The sequence below is a fragment of the Vanacampus margaritifer genome, chromosome 19, assembly GCF_051991255.1.
Source record: "Vanacampus margaritifer isolate UIUO_Vmar chromosome 19, RoL_Vmar_1.0, whole genome shotgun sequence".
Taxonomy (NCBI): domain Eukaryota; kingdom Metazoa; phylum Chordata; class Actinopteri; order Syngnathiformes; family Syngnathidae; genus Vanacampus; species Vanacampus margaritifer.
The window spans coordinates 16,672,848-16,686,298 of record NC_135450.1 but is presented as its reverse complement, the minus strand read 5'-3'; the positions used below and the strand labels follow the sequence as shown (position 1 = coordinate 16,686,298).

Sequence of the window (13,451 nt, the reverse complement as noted above, 5' to 3'; positions counted from 1 at the left end):
AGCAGGGGTCTGGTCCTCCTGAGGTTCAACAATTGTCTCATCCTCCAAAGCAGGGGTCTCATCCTCCTGAGGTTCAACAATGGTCTCATCCTCCAAAGTTGATGTAGTGGTCTCATTTTCTGGGCATTTAGTTGTCTCATTCCGCAAAGCCGGTGCATTGGTCTCATCTTTCTGGGGTGTAGCAGCCGTTTCGTCGTCCTGTGATTCAACATTCGTCTTATTCAGTAAAGTTGATCTACAAGTTCCACCTTCCTGAGGTGCAGTCGTGGTCTTATCGTTATGTAAATGTATATGTATTATGTATATCAAAATTGCATCTGATTTAGGTGTCTCAAATTTCGGATGCACAGCAGTAGTCTCGTGTACCTGTGGTGCAAAAGTAGTTTCACCTTCATGAGGTTCAACATTTGTCTCATCCTGAACCAGTGGCGCAGTGGCCTCAAGTTCCTTAGGTGAAGCAGCGGTCTCATCCTCGTGGGGTTCAACAATATCAACAATCATCTCATTCTGCAGAGCAAGTGATGTGGTGTTCTCTTCCTGAGGCGCGGCAGTCGTCACTTCTTCCTTAGGAGCTGCGGTGGTCGCATCCTTGTGGAATTCAATGTCTGTCTCAAACTCCAACGATGATGTCGAAGACTGATGTTCGTCTGGTGCAGAAAAGGTCTTGCCATCCGTAAGTACAACAGTCTCAGCTTCCTGGCAGTCAACATTCATCTCAACCCGTATATAGAATGTAGAAATCTTGTTTTTCTGTGGCACAGCAGTGGTCTCGTCCTCTTGATCACCAATATTTGTCTCATTCTTCAAACATGCTAGAACTGCCTCATCTTCGTGAGGAGTGGTTTCATCCTGCAATGCTAATGTCGCTATCTCATCTCCTTGAGGTGCAGCACTGATCTCGTGTTCCTGAGGTTGAAAGTTGAAAGCTGGTGTAGAGATTGTGGTCTTATGTGTAGCAGTGGTCTCTTCCTGATGAGGTTCGACAGTTATCTTATCCTGCAAAGCTGATGTAGAAGTCCCGTTTTCCTGAGGTGCAATAGTAGTCTCATACTCCTGAGGTTCAACATCCGTCTCATCCTGTAAAGCTGACGCCGGGGTCTCATCTTCCTGAGGTACAGCCAAGGTCATATCTGCCTGAGGTTCATCAATAGTCTCAGTCTGCAGGGCTAATGGACTTGTCTCATCATCCTGAGGAACAAAATTAATTTCATCCTCCTGAGGTTCAACATGTGCCCCACCTTGTAACGCCGATGTCGTGGCCTCCTTTACCTGTGGCTCATTAGTGGTTTCATCCATTTGAGCTGCCACAATTGTTCCCTCCTCCCGCGGGGCTGTACTTGCACCATCATCCAAGCAAGTTGCGTCATAAGTTGGAACTTTTGTGTCTGGGCTTAAATAGAATTTAACTTTCTTTACCACCCCAGGTGCTGCACTTCTTTCATACTCATGCGGTGGTGGTGTTTTGTCATCGGTCTTTGGTGTTCCAGTTGGGTCACTATCAATAGGAGCCATTGCCTCTTCCGCCTGAACTGATGTAAAAGTGTCTTCCTCCTGGGGCAGTGGACTTCTGCCATCCACCTGGAGTTCTACATTGGTCTCAACTTTTTGGAATACTGAGGTTGAATTGCTTTCCAGGATTATCACATTTTCTTTTGGTGCAGCAGTGGTGTTCTCCTCCTGAAGTGTTACTGGCGTCTCTTTGTCTTGACCATTTGTGGCCAACTCGGTTGATGCTGGAGTCTCGGATGAATCCGTTGTTTCCTCCTGCTGTACTTGACTCGCGCTCTCCTCAGTAGGTGCTGCAACCGTTCCATCCCCGTGATACGCCACTTCTTGCTGAACCATTTGTTCTCCCAGAGGTTTAACAGTTGTGTGCTCCTCCTGATGAACTGCAGATGTCTCCTCCTGCTGATATGCAACAGATGTCTCATCCTGCGTCCATCCCTTAACCTCCTGAGATTCTGAAGTTGTGTCCTGCACCTGAACAACTGTGGACATTTCTTGTAGCTGGTGTGAAACGTGAGCCGCAAGATTTGCCTCAACTTCCTGAGGCGTTGCAGTAAGCGTATCTTCAGGGACAAGCGTTGTCAGCTCCTCAGCTGAAGTAGTGGTCTCATCCTCCAGAGGTGCAATGATGGTCTCATTGGTCCAGGGTGCGTCAGGGTACTCTTTGTGGGTTGCTATCGTGTCATCCTCCTGAAGTGCCATAATTGCCTGAGATTCTATCTTTGTTTGATCCTCTTGGGGTGCAGCAGTTGCATCATCTTCCCGGGGAGGTGAGTCTGTGTCTTCCCTGTGTGGCGGAGCAGTTGTGTCATCATCCAGGACATCTGTGGTTTTGTCGTCCTTCTGGAGTGCAGTAGTTCTATCATCTTTATGTGGTTGTGAGAATATTGCTTCTTCCTGAGGCTCCATATTTGTCTCAACCATTTGACATTCTAGAGGCGTCTCCTCCTCCTGAAGAACCACATTTTCAAATTTCTGCAAGTCTAAGGTTGTCTCATCCTCTTTAGATGCTGCAGCGTTCGCCAAAAGTCTGGTACTGGTTGTGTCTTTGGGTTGTAATGGTCTCCCGTACCACTGAAGTACCACTTTTAGCTCGGCCTTCTGAGATTCTGAAGTTGTCTGTTTCTCTAGAGGAGCTGAAATTGTGTGATCCTCTTGTGTTGAAGGACTTGTGTTCTCCCCAGATTCTGCATCAACCTGTATTGACATCATTTCCACCTTTCCAAGAGGTGCCACATTCATCTCAAACTCCAGAGTAGCATTTGTGGCATCCTCCAGAGGAGTTTTGGATTTCCAGTGCCCGTGAGGTGCGGCTAGATCCTCGTCTTGGGTTTCTGCATTTGTGTCATTCTCCAAAGGCAATGTAGCAAAAGTGCTGACATCATCCCTGCGAGGCATTTCATGCATTTCGTCTTCTGGATGTGTAGCACTCATGTGCGCCACGTGGGGCGTGTCGGGTGCCTCATCCTTCCCCACCCACACGGCTCCTTCAACCTGCTGAGGTGTTGAAGTTGTTTCCTCCTCCGCTGGGGCTATAATGTTGTCATCCTTGAGAGAAGCATTCACCACTTCCTCCATTGTTTCTGTCTTCATGTCAATATTACGCAATCCTAGAGTTGTGTCCTCCTCCTGAATGGCAGCAACTGTCTCGTCTTCTTGGGGTGCCACTTGAGGTGTGTCCTCCTGAAATGCTGTTGATGTCTTATCCTTGTCACCAGCCATATGGCCCTGAGGCGCTACATCGCTCACAAAATCACAATGTATCGAAGTTGTTTCCTCCTCTGGAGATTCAGCATTCGTGAGCTTCTCCTTTAGCATTGCAGTTGTGCAATACACCATTGGTTCTTCAGGTGTTCCCTGCTCGAAAGGTGAAACATTTGTATCCTCGAGTGTCATTGCTCTGACTTGCTGTAGCAGTCTCATCTTTCCGAGATGAAGCCACGCTTTCAACATGAGCTGTTTCATGTTGAAAGAAGTCAGTCCTGCGTTTGTCAGGTCCTCCTTGTGCATGGGTACTGCGGTCTCTAGATTTCCTGCAGGTGTCACATCATCAGCGTCATCAGTTGCTTCATTGGACATGTTTTCGTCAGGTACAGATGAGTCATCCTCCAGAGGGTCGAACTTTGTATCCTCTTCTTGAGTGGACGTAAGCGTCTCATCCTCCTGTGGTGCAAATAAGCTCTCATCCGCAAGGTTTAAGACATTTGTCTCCAGCTCCTTGGGTGATGGAGCTCTTTCCTGCTCCTGAGAAGCAGTGTAGATGTCATCAACAAGCGATTCCACATGTGTCTCTAATTGCTGAGGTAGTGGAGCTCTTTCTTTCTCAAAGTTCTCATCCATACCAGATCCATCATTTGTTTCAGGCTTATGAGGTAAAGGTGCAGCGCTGGTGTTGTCCACAGGAGATTCAAGATTTTTCCCAGGGTCCTGAGGTAATGGAGGTGCAGTGGGGGTGCCATCCAACCATCCAGTTGTACAATCATTTACAGAAGGCGTAGCTTTGTGTTCTTGGAGCACTTCAGTTAACTTATTTGATCCAAGCATCTCATGTTCTCTTCCTTCCTTTAGATCCATTTCAGTGTCACTTGTTTCCCCTACCTGTCTTGCTGCAGTTGGGGGTATATCTGAAGGTTTGTCTTCCAGCGGTGTGGTCAGGCAAGTCTGAGCCTCCAGAAGCGCCGCAATGGTCTTGTCTACTAAGAAAGTTGCAGTTGTGTCAAGATCTTCCATTTCAGTCTTTTGGGGTACAGGAACTTCAGTCTGGTACACGTCCTTCTGCAGCGTGGTAGCTTCAGTCTGGTCCACATCCTTCTGGTGTTCTGCATTAGTTTTGACCTGCTGAAGCGATGCCGTCAGACAGCCCATCCTTTGAACCGTCGGCGTCTGCCCGGGTTCCACTTCCTGCTCCTCCTTTTCATCGTGCTTCGGTGTCGGCGCTCGCTCGGATCTCTGGTAAGGTGTTCGGTATTTCTGTATGTTTCGGCGTTTCCTCAGCTTCTGCTTACTAGGCATCTTGGGAGTCAGCTCACCGCTAATTTGAGTGAGAAGATACTCCTATTGGCTTGTGTATTGTAGATTGGGTCCAGCCCCCCCATTCACACCGATCTACGCGCCCCAAATGACCAACATGCGGTCATACTTTGCAAAGCCCTGAAAAGTGTTTGTCATCAGAGACATCAAAGCACCTTACTCTTTTGCGTCGTGATGATGTCATGCCGGAGTAAAAACATGTGCTGGTGAGTAACACAGCGGGACCTGTTTTACTAATAATATGGCTTCACGTGTTAGTTTGTGTGCACGTGATCCGCCAATGTTCAACATTTATTGCGTGCTGTATCTCGTAGTCAAGAGAAAACATTCTTTGGATCCCGTGGACTCAAAATCAGTGTGGGATACGAGTGCTGGACCTGCCACATGAGATACGCCTATTGTTTTTCCATTTCACATCGCTGAATATTTTCTATGAATTTGTATCCATCAATATTAACATTTTAGCGCGATAGCTTCCAGGTCATGGGACGTATGAACTCAAAATGATGATGGGATGAAAGTGTTGTGCATGCTGGATGAGATACACTTCTTGTTTTTCCATTTCACATCTCTCAATAATTTATAAGAATTTGTATCCATAGAAATTAGCATTTTAGCTCAATAGCTTCAATGTCATGTGACCTGTTTACTCAAAATCAGTGCGGGATCATAGTACTGTGCCTGCCGCATGAGATATACCTGTTTTTTTTTTTGTTTTTTTTAATTTCACATCTTTCAATATTTATTATGCCTATACCTGTACTTGGTTTAGGAAATTAATTAATTTAGTTGTATGTTGAGGGTGGAGCATCTCTGACCCAACAGATCGTTTAATAATTGTCAAATTTTGATCCAATAATTGATATAACTTACCCAACCGCTAACCCAGCAGCGTTGAATTAAGTTACAAATTTCACCCAGCATTTTTAAGGGCGTACTACCGCTATATATTATTTTTAAGAAAATAATGTCACTGTAGGGCCTCTTCAAGATGTTGTTTAAATATCTAGAGCCACTTCATCATCATTTATTCTCATGGTTGCTGATACACAAACACACACACTGTCACATGCACACACATATGCAAAAGAAAAAGGAAAAAAAACTCTTCCAGGACCAATCAGACCAGAACTCCTTTTGCCTTCAATTTGAGGGAAAATATCTTTATAACTTAATTATGACAATAAAGTATTAGCTAGTATTGCTACAGTTATTTGTGTCAGTTTATTTAACAATGTATTTAAATAAATAGAAATTACCATTTGAAGTGTGGCAGTAAATCTTCATTCAGGATGACTTGCATAATTTGTTGCATAATTTGCAACATATTATTAACAAATCCGAGTTTACATCACAAGTCAAAATGGCGGCCTTACTCTGTGAAATTACCCTCTCCTTCCATTCCGTAGTAAAGCATTGGCCTTTAGATCGTTGTGATTTGATTTGTGATTATTTTCATTTCAAAATGTGATGAATTATCGTTTGACTACAATAAAAATCTGCTTGGTTTGTATAGTAGTGACCGGCAAAAGCAATACAATATGCCGTTTGTTTACACCGTGTAAAAAGCATGCATTGCATTGGGGAAATGTCAGAAATGCCCGAATGTTCGAAATTGTCAATAACTAAACAATAACAAAATAAAACAATATAAAACAATATATGCTCCGTTGTTTTGTTATTAAGGGACAAAACAAAAACGTGCAGTTTAATGTAAAATATCAATTTCGGTCGTTCACTTGTAAAGCGGAAGTAGTTGCCCATGACCCGGAGGTGTTTTTGGCTAACTGTGATGTTGGACCCATTGAATATTTGGAGTTTCTTTTAAACGCGGAGGATAATTGAGCGTTTTTTTGTTCGTTTTCTCTTTTTGGACGCGCCTGTGAGGACTCGAAGTGTTTGTCTGCGAGCTGCTTGGTGAGTCAAACTCGAGGAAATGGGTGGAAAATGGCTTTTGGCTCACGTCGCGTCGTCGGGCTGTCAAATAAATGTCCGACAAACAAGAAGAGGGACAACGTCAAAGTCTACCAGAGAAAGACCGACAGACGAACCGCTGCTGCTTCAGATCATTCCTTAGCCACAATTTGTTACGATTCATTATTAAAAGTGGGTGTGGCAAGATGAGCTTCAAATAAAATCCATGTTTTTTTCGCCCCACCAAAATCTGAATTCCGTTTTTAGTCGATGACCCCACTTTGCTTTAGAAAAAGCCAAATACAGAGACGTCAACGCTTTAAAAACAAGTTTGGCTTTCTTCCACATTTCAGATTTCTCCTGGTGTCAATGCGAGAGTTAACTTCCACAGATGTACTTGTTTTTCTTTACAAATATCGTGAAAGTAATTTATTCCTCTTGAAGAATCCCGTTTGTCCGAACATGTTTGTAAGCACGATATTTGATAAACATCTGAAAATAAATTTAATTTATAAAGCAATTCAACATCACACCAGTGCTGCGTCTAATGATTATTTTGATAATCAAATGAAAACCTTTTTTTTTTCTTTTAATTGACGAATCGGTCACAAAAATATTTATGATTTCAACCATTTTAAGTTGAGCAACGTCTATTAGTCGTTTACTTGTTTAACCTCAAAGCTTCTCTCAGTTTGCAATCATGTTGTTCGTCTAAGCAATGCAGGTCAGCAGGGGATACGCTTTGAACTACAAAGGCCACATAATTATTTTGAAGAAAACTAAAGTCGATTTAGCCTTGTCCGGGTACTGTCTTGTTCTCCATTCGCTTCTGTTGTCTGCATCACCGTTGACAGGTGGCCCCCAGCACCAGCATGAGCAACAACAGCCATCCCATGCGGCAGCCGGCCTCCGTGTCGGAGATCGACCACATCCACCTGCTGTCGGAGCAGTTGGGCGCACTGGCGCTGGGCGAGGAGTACAGCGACGTCACCTTCATCGTGGAGGGCAAGCGCTTCCCCGCGCATCGGGTCATCCTGGCCGCACGTTGCCACTACTTCAGGTATCGCACGTGACTGACGGGCTCTTATTTGTGTGGAAGTCGACGCAGGTTAATGCTGCGAAGAAAATCTTTGAAAGATTCTTTGGATTTCATTTGAAAGCCCCTAGTTGTCCTTGTGAAACGCACGTTTTTGCACGCCCACCAGGGCGCTGTTGTACGGCGGCATGAAGGAATCTCAGCCGCAGGCGGAGGTGAGCCTTGAGGAGACGCGAGCGGAGGCTTTCTCCATGCTGCTGCGCTACTTGTACACGGGCCGCGCCAGCCTCAGCTCTGCCCGGGAGGAGGTGCTGCTTGACTTCCTGGGCCTGGCCCACCGCTACGGCCTGCAGCCGCTGGAGGACTCCACCTCAGACTTCCTGCGCACGGTCCTACACACCGGCAACGTGTGCTTGGTCTTCGATGTGGCCAGCCTGTACTCGCTGAGCTCGCTGGGCGCCGCCTGCTGCTCCTACATGGACAAGCACGCGCCAGACGTCCTTAACTCGGACGGCTTCCTCGCACTTTCCAAGGTGAGGGGGGACGACGGTGTTCATTTTATCCGCCATTTTTAAATGTAGTCTGTTTTAGTCGAGTTTCAATCACGCTTGTTAGCCAACCTCATCCCGTTTTTATTTAGTTAACTTTTAGTCGACTATAAATCTAGCATTTTAGTCTTTATTTTAGTCCAAGAAATTATTTCGGATCTAAAACTAATTCACATAAAATGTTCTCTCGTATTTTTGATGAATAACAACAAGTGCCATATGGTGCCATTATGAGCTAATAAATTAGCCAGCATTAGTTAGCGGTCGGATTAACATTATTGTTGGAACGTTATAGCCGTTGGAAAGTTATGTTATACTGTAGTTTACTTCTTTTTTTTCTTTTTTTTTTTTTACCTTTCGCCATGAATCCGCCTCCTGTCTGTTCCATGTGTGTGCAGATTTGAAAGGGGGTGTGTCACTGTGTGTCACATGACAGTGTCAGTGACCAATTAGCAGAGACAGGATTTGACAAAATCGCATAATTTTTGTCTCGTTTTTGTTCATGAACTAAAATGTCCATAGATTTGAGTCCAGTTTTTATTAAGTGAAGTACATTTTCGTCTCGTCTTCCTTAGTTGACGAAAATGCATACTGATTTAGTCCCAGTTATTGTTTATTAGTGAAGGTTTTAGTTTAATCTTGTTTTAGTCCACTGAAAAATGTGAATTGACAAAATGATTTTTGTTTAGTTTTTGTTGACGAAATGAACACGAGGGGACGGGGCCACTCCGACTCCTGATGCTTTTTCTGCGTCGACAGACGGCGCTGCTGACGGTGGTGCGACGCGACTCGTTTGCCGCCAGCGAGCGCGAGATCTTCCAGGCGCTGTGCCGCTGGTGCCGGCAACGCGGCGACAGCGGCGAGACGCGAGAGGTGATGGCGGCCGTGCGGCTGCCGCTCATGACGCTGACGGAGATGCTGAACGTGGTGCGGCCCTCGGGCCTCCTCAGCCCCGACCACCTGCTGGACGCCATCAAGCTGCGCTCGGAGAGCCGCAACATGGACCTCAACTTCCGCGGCATGCTCAGTCAGTGCTCTCGCTGTTGTTTGTGTGTGGAGAGAAGGCGGTGAGATTTGACGTGAGATCTGAGATGTGAGACCTGGATGAGATATGACGAGGGTTGTCAAAATGAGTGTGTTGATAACGGCTTAATTCCCTTGAACGTAACTCATTTCTTCTAACACTCTTAACGAATTCTTGCCGCGTCACTATGTTTAAAAAGGAGAATCAAAGCCATAATGGAGAGCCATGTGGACTGTGAAGCTCCGCCACCTCTTTCCCGAACGCACTTGGCAGGCTACCGGTTAGCAGTTAGCACCGAGCACGCGTGGGTACTCCCAGACTCCTTTGAGAGCGTGTGTCCGTCTAAGTTTTGAAATCACAAATTGTTTTAATCATGATTTCAATCGCAATCAAATAATCATATTTCTTTCTGCCATAAATCGGTATCAGCATCGGCCTCAAAAAATCTATATCGGTCGAGCCCGAGTTGTTTGTATTTTTTACTCCAAATGATCAATGTCGGGTGTTTGTCATTCGACGACAACTGAAGTCTCCGTTGTCGTCTTCCAGTTCCGGAGGAGAACATCGCCACCATGAAGCACGGCGCTCAGGTGACAAAAGGCGAGCTGAAGTCGGCGCTGCTGGACGGGGACACTCAGAACTACGACTTGGACCACGGTTTCTCCAGGCACCCCATCGAGGAGGACGGGCGGGCCGGCATCCAGGTCAAACTGGGCCAGCCGTCCATCATCAACCACGTGCGGCTGCTGCTGTGGGACAGAGACAGCCGGTAGGTTCTAGTAGGTTTCGTCATTTGTGCCACCTGATCCAAGTTGTCTTGTTTTGCCGGCAGCTCGTATTCTTACTACATCGAGGTTTCCATGGATGAGCTGGACTGGGTTCGCGTGGTGGACCATTCCAAGTATTTGTGCCGTTCCTGGCAGAATCTCTTCTTCACGCCCAGAGTGTGCAGGCAAGCCCGTTTTCTGTCGTACTCGTTTCTGCTCTTGTAACCACGATGAACCAACATTTTTGTTTTACAGGTACGTTCGCATCGTAGGAACACACAACACGGTCAACAAGGTCTTCCACCTGGTGGCCTTTGAGTGCATGTTCACCAACCGCACCTTCACGCTGGAGCAAGGACTGCTGGGTGAGTTGCGGGTTCACGTGCTCGCTCGCTCGCTCTCGTCTTCCTATCTGACGTCCCGTGTGCGACGCACGCAGTCCCCACCGAGAACGTGGCCACGGTGGCGTCGTGCGGCAGCGTGATCGAGGGCGTGAGTCGCAGCCGGAACGCCTTGCTCAACGGCGACACGCGCAACTACGACTGGGACTCGGGCTACACCTGCCACCAGCTGGGTTCGGGCGCCATCGTCATCCAGCTGGCTCAGCCCTACTGCATCGGCTCCTTAAGGTGATCGAGCTTACTGGTTACAGATAACGCGTGGGTTCCAGAACGACCGGCAAAATAGGTGAAAATCCACCATCATCTCTTCAAATTGCAGACAAAACCTGCTTCTCACTCATAGTAAATTCAAGTTTACTATAAAACTGACACATAAGACAAAAGAGAATTCAGCATTGAATATCTAAAAATGCAACCCAAAAAAGAAAAAGCAAACCATTTAATAACAAGTAGTGGCATTTTTTTTTTGAAGAATAACTCTGAAAAATCTTGCTCCTTCCGTGGCAGGCTCCTGCTGTGGGACTGCGACGAGCGCTCGTACAGTTACTACATCGAGGTGTCCACCAATCAGCAGCAGTGGACCAAAGTGGTGGACCGCACCCGAGTGACGTGTCGGTGAGGCCATCGGAGGCTCGGACGGCTTCGCGTTTGCTGGCTTTTGTGTCCTAACGGTGTCGACGTGACCTTGTGCCGCCAGGTCCTGGCAGAGCCTCAAGTTCGACAAGCAGCCGGCCTCCTTCATCCGCATCGTGGGCACGCACAACACCGCCAATGAGGTGAGCGAACCGCCGCCTCAGGCATGACTTTGAGTGAGAACGGCTTTAAAATATGGAAGCCCAAAACTGCCCAAATTGGAACTAAATGAATGAATAAGTAAATACAATTTGAAATAAATAAATAAATAAATAAAAGCAAAAATAGAAACGGATATAAAATAGAATTAAAAAATCAAATCCCCCAAATAAATATAAATGAAAATAAAAACAATAGAATATACATAAATAAATAAAAGTAAAAAGAAATAAAATAAGTAAAAAACAAGATTTAATTTTTTTCCTAAATAAATACTAAATAAATGTATAAATAGATTTAAATATCAATCAATAACTAAAAACACTCTGTTTTCACATTTATTTATTTCATACTGGACATGCTCTGTCAGGACGAAATGTTATTCAAATGAGGGGGCGGTCCTAAGCGTGTCTTGGGTTGAAAGTCGGCGAGACTTCCTTGTTCGCCGACCCGCTCACTCTAGGCAGTTTGCAACGGCTGAGCCCAACCCAAGACAGACTTAGGACCGCCCCTTCATTTGAATAACAATTCAACCTAACAGAGTGTTTGCAGCATAAAATAAATAAATGTGAGAGCAAAGCGTTTTTATTTATTGATTGAGATTTAATTCTAATTATATATATATATATATATATATATATATATATATATATATATATATATATAGTTTTATTTATCTATTTATTTATTCATTCATTCATTTAAATTTTTTGCCATTTAAAATGTTGGTAGTTTTGGTCCTCCATACTAAAAGGCGGATGAAGGTGAATGACGTGATCGTCCCCACCTGCAGGTCTTCCACTGCGTCCATTTTGAGTGTCCAGCCCAGTCAGATACGGATGTGAAGGAAGGCAGCCCGGGTTCGGACACCTCGGATTCGGCCGCTCCCTCCTCGCAGCCGCCCCGACCTCAGCGGCCGTCACGCACCCACAGCCTGCTGCCCTCCAACCCGTCTTCCGCGTCCTCGCAGGCCAATCACCGCTAACGCCGCAGGAGACCATTGGGAGGACTGATGTTTTTTTGCACAGCCGCCGCCGCCGTCTCTCCGTCATAACCCGTGCTGCTCTGTCGTCGCCTCCACTCGCCTTTTCGAGCCTACCGTCTTCCTGACTCGTTTGATACGTTTTTTGTGACTTCGTAGACTCCGGCTTCGGCTCCGACTTCCTAACAAATGTGATCTATTTTTAAGAAAACAGGCGGCTATTTTTGCAACGCGTTTGTATGCAAATGACACTTAATCCCACGATGATGCATTTGCGTACTCGACCAGCTCCCACTTAAGTGTTCGGTGACTAATTGTGTGCACCCCAGTACCACGAGAGGGACTGAGGTCTCCATTGACAAAAATCACACACCTGCTGACGAGGAAAGCAATAAGCTGATGGCAGTTGGCGCTGAGGGGCTGAGACCAAATCCTTTGCGCAAAGATAACTAAAACTTGACATGACACGAGCAGCTGCTATTGGCACTTTACTAGACTCAAGTTGCGGAAGTAAAGCTTGCATCTGGGGTCTTTTGACTGACAAAGTACTGGAGCTACTAGTGTGTTTGTGTGTGTGTGTGTGTGTGTGCGTGCGTGCGTGCGTGTGTTGCCATTCGTTGTTACACTCTGGAGTTGTTTATTTTGTTTTATTAGCACATGTAAATATTGTCTATCTTTTGTTCTGGACCGCAACTAACCATTTTAATAAGAATTTGTTTTGATTAATTATATTTAAAACAAAAAAAAAAAAGGTTTTCAGGATATGATTTCAAATTGCCAATGCCGAAAATGCACAAACAAACCGATTTTGATTCGGTTACTGCTTTGGTCCATAACCTCAGTCAGAAAATCTGCAAGAATGTTAATCCATAGTTTCCAAAGTAAAAGTGAATGTTTGCACATTTTGTTTTGATGCAGCATGTCTGGTTTCGTGGAGAAATCGCAGAGTATTTACTGTGGAGAAGCTGAAATTGATTATCAAAATAGTTGTCCAATTATTCGGTAATCAATTAGTTGCGGATTAATCTCAATTCTGAATCTCACTTGCCTATTTATTAGGAACCCGAGATTTTGATCAATAGCGCCATCCTGAGGGTTTTGGCGAAATCTCACTGTTCTTGTTTTTTTTTTGTTTTTTTTTTTTGATGGGTAAAGGAAGGCCTTTCTTCTACTGTATCGGTCTGATGGAAATGTGCTTGTTTGATGTTTGCTTTCCTGCTCGGCTGCTGTCCAAAGCATAAATTAAAGATGGTTTTGTTTTGTTTGTATCCTCCTGAGTGTCAAATAAAATGTATTGTCACTAATGTTAGTCATACTTACGATTTTAATGTGGGATCAATTGCTAAAGAAGGCCCATCTTCGCCCAGTATCAATTTGATTATTTAGTAGAATTATTAAACATTAAACGGATATGCACTTGTGTCACTTTGACAAAGTTTAGGATCCTATCG

General features: G+C 45.1%; 1 protein-coding gene across 1 annotated transcript; it reads left to right on the top strand.

The window, feature by feature from the left end:
- The first annotated feature begins 6,308 nt into the window (after positions 1-6,308).
- Positions 6,309-13,304, top strand: btbd9 (BTB (POZ) domain containing 9). The gene is made up of 11 exons (XM_077552349.1): positions 6,309-6,453; positions 7,305-7,510; positions 7,656-8,019; positions 8,794-9,061; positions 9,608-9,827; positions 9,891-10,010; positions 10,081-10,190; positions 10,265-10,454; positions 10,734-10,841; positions 10,924-11,002; positions 11,812-13,304. Exons 2-11 carry the CDS (start codon positions 7,323-7,325, stop codon positions 12,001-12,003), a joined length of 1,839 nt encoding a protein of 612 aa, XP_077408475.1. The 5' UTR covers positions 6,309-6,453; positions 7,305-7,322; the 3' UTR covers positions 12,004-13,304.
- The last annotated feature ends 147 nt before the right edge of the window (positions 13,305-13,451 follow it).

Bases quoted from the DNA above. Each gene is read 5' to 3' on its own strand.
- btbd9 (XM_077552349.1), top strand. From the start codon at position 7,323: ATGAGCAACAACAGCCATCCCATGCGGCAGCCGGCCTCCGTGTCGGAG. The intron at 8,020-8,793 runs GTGAGGGGGGAC...CTGCGTCGACAG, and splicing joins GCTTCCTCGCACTTTCCAAG to ACGGCGCTGCTGACGGTGGT. The intron at 10,011-10,080 runs GCAAGCCCGTTT...TTTGTTTTACAG, and splicing joins TTCACGCCCAGAGTGTGCAG to GTACGTTCGCATCGTAGGAA.